Source organism: Austrofundulus limnaeus, unplaced genomic scaffold (assembly GCF_001266775.1).
Source record: "Austrofundulus limnaeus strain Quisiro unplaced genomic scaffold, Austrofundulus_limnaeus-1.0 Scaffold73, whole genome shotgun sequence".
NCBI classification, from domain to species: domain Eukaryota; kingdom Metazoa; phylum Chordata; class Actinopteri; order Cyprinodontiformes; family Rivulidae; genus Austrofundulus; species Austrofundulus limnaeus.
This window is the reverse complement of record NW_013952475.1, coordinates 597,297-599,657: the sequence shown is the minus strand read 5'-3', so window position 1 is coordinate 599,657 and position 2,361 is coordinate 597,297. Positions and strand designations below refer to the sequence as shown.

General features: G+C 40.7%; 1 protein-coding gene across 1 annotated transcript in view; it reads left to right on the top strand.

Moving 5' to 3' along the window:
- ptprsa (protein tyrosine phosphatase receptor type Sa) overlaps positions 1-1,591 on the top strand; it is a gene marked incomplete at its 5' end in the record, with an annotated part of 143,769 nt that extends 142,178 nt beyond the window's left edge. The window contains 2 exon segments of the mRNA XM_014010777.1: positions 703-838; positions 926-1,591. Of these exon segments, the coding sequence (XP_013866231.1) occupies positions 703-838; positions 926-994 (205 nt within the window). The 3' untranslated portion in view covers positions 995-1,591.
- Between the last annotated feature and the right edge of the window lie 770 nt (positions 1,592-2,361).

Sequence of the window (2,361 nt, the reverse complement as noted above, 5' to 3'; positions counted from 1 at the left end):
CTCTTTAAGAACCTCCTACCGTTTCTGACACTCCCACTTCAGCACGTCTGCACAACAGCACTTTCGGGGGAGGGGTGCTSTGTGGGGCGGGAGCTCGGCAGCTGACTGAGCTCCAGGGAGGAGCTAGGTACAAACAAGTGATGCTTTGTACCAGCAAGTGTTTAGGGAGCTCTACACGGCTATACCACAGGAGAGTCAAGGATTTCTCAAACGCATGAATGAGTCAAAGCAACACTCTGGATATGTATTTGATGATGGAATGACATTATAACTTGATAGAAAGCTCAAAAGGGCTGATTTTAAATAACCCCCCTCCCTTCCCCACTTAAATGCATTGCACATATACATATAGCAGCTTATATTCTTAATACTTTGAGTTGTAAGAACAACTAGTTTGTCAAGAACCATCTAGTTACATACCTCGCACCGATACACCACAACTACACACATAATGTTTTTACATCATTCAGGACTTTATTGGTTGAGAATTGGGTCACCCGGTAGGTGAGGTCATGTCCCCGCCTTTAACGATGTCATTTACCAGAGGCATGACTCAGTTCTGAAAACACAGTTAAATGCTCCTGTTTTGGCTTTCTGTACAATTTATTTATTTTTCTTTCCCTGAGTCACATTCTGTGAGTGTGCGCACCAGACATATGATAATAAACTATGCACTGATACATTGTTTGCTTGTTTTTCTAGTGCTGGAGTGGGGAGAACAGGAGTCTTCATCACCCTCAGTATCGTCCTGGAGAGAATGCGATATGAAGGTGTTGTTGATATCTTCCAAACAGTGAAGATGCTCCGGACACAAAGGCCAGCTATGGTCCAGACTGAGGTCAGACAACACAAAACAAACAACTAAAATCCTTGTAACAAATTTATGTTTTCACTTGAAACATTTATGTATTTTTCTTTTCTGCAGGATGAGTACCAATTCTGCTATCATGCAGCACTGGAGTACTTAGGAAGCTTTGATCACTATGCAACGTAAAAAGCCATCTCTTCCCCCAGAATTCTGTTGCCCCGACCTCACCCAACTCAACAGTTTCCTGAGCCATAGAAACTTTGAAATCTGAAACAACAACAGCAGCAGTCGGAAATTTCACCACCGCTCTAATTCCGACGCACCAAACAGGATCCGGTAGATTTTTCTCGTAGAAAACACCCCCCAAAACAAGCAGTCCAGAGTAATTCCAATTGAGACAAAAAAAAAGGAACAGAAGAAAATTTGCACACCGTTTCAACAAAATAAAGATTCTCAGCAAGGAGTAACCAGAAGCTGTGGCTCAAACTGTGGGGCGGTTTATCGATCTACGTGTCAGACTGCTTACCTTACCTCAAGTGTTTCGATGTGGAGGACGTTGTAAACATTCGTGGACATTTCTCTTTTCAAGACTATCTTTGTGATACAGCGGTGAACAAGCGACAGGTAACGAAGGAAAAAGAAAGCAAAAAAAAAAAAAACAACCACAAAAAAATTTAAAAATCAAGAAGCAGATGGATGTAGCCAAGACTGGGAAAATGTGCTTGTTTTGGATGTAAAAAAGTATTTCTATCAACTATTTTTTGTGAGTGTTATTCAGCAAAATGGCCAAATTGCAGCCACCTATGTAAACACAACTGGCTTTCCCCAAACTCTGATCATTCAGTCATTGACAGAACAAGAATTACTCACATTTGGCAGTGAAAACACAACGAGGTTCCACTTATATTATGCATAGTTCACGTGGAAATTTCCTCAACGGTTATAGTAAACATCGACAAAACTGCCTGTTCAGCCCTAAGAGCTTTAAAAGGCATTCCCGGTGGTTTTCAAATAGGAAGTAACACATGTAAAATGTGTTTGTTATACGAACTGTGRACTTGCATTAAATCTGTATCCTCGRCCAGTTACCCAGAGGAAAAGTGAGAAGTATTTGCAGACCTGAAAAGTTCTCCAGAAAGTTCATGTTTCAGTGAACTGATGAATCAATTTGGAACAACTTTTTTGGCTTGGATGTCCGAARTGAGAGAAATGGCAACGTTGTACCATGATTTTTTTTTTGTTTTATACTTTTTTTTTTACAATCCCTTCTCTCTTTGGAGGCGTGGGGCCTGCAGCATCAACATTCACCATCRGGTGGGGGTAAAAGGCTTTGGAACTAATGGATCAACAAAACAAGGAATGCCACAAAGTCAAGGCTTTCTTTGTGTACAGTGACCAATGCTCATCATCTTTGTTTGGAACTGTTTTGTCTTAGGAGGACAAAATCTGTTGTTTTTTTTATTTTATTAATTTTTTTCTTTTTTTTTTACAATCCCTTCTCTCTTTGGAGGCGTGGGGCCTGCAGCATCAACATTCACCATCAGGTGGGGGTA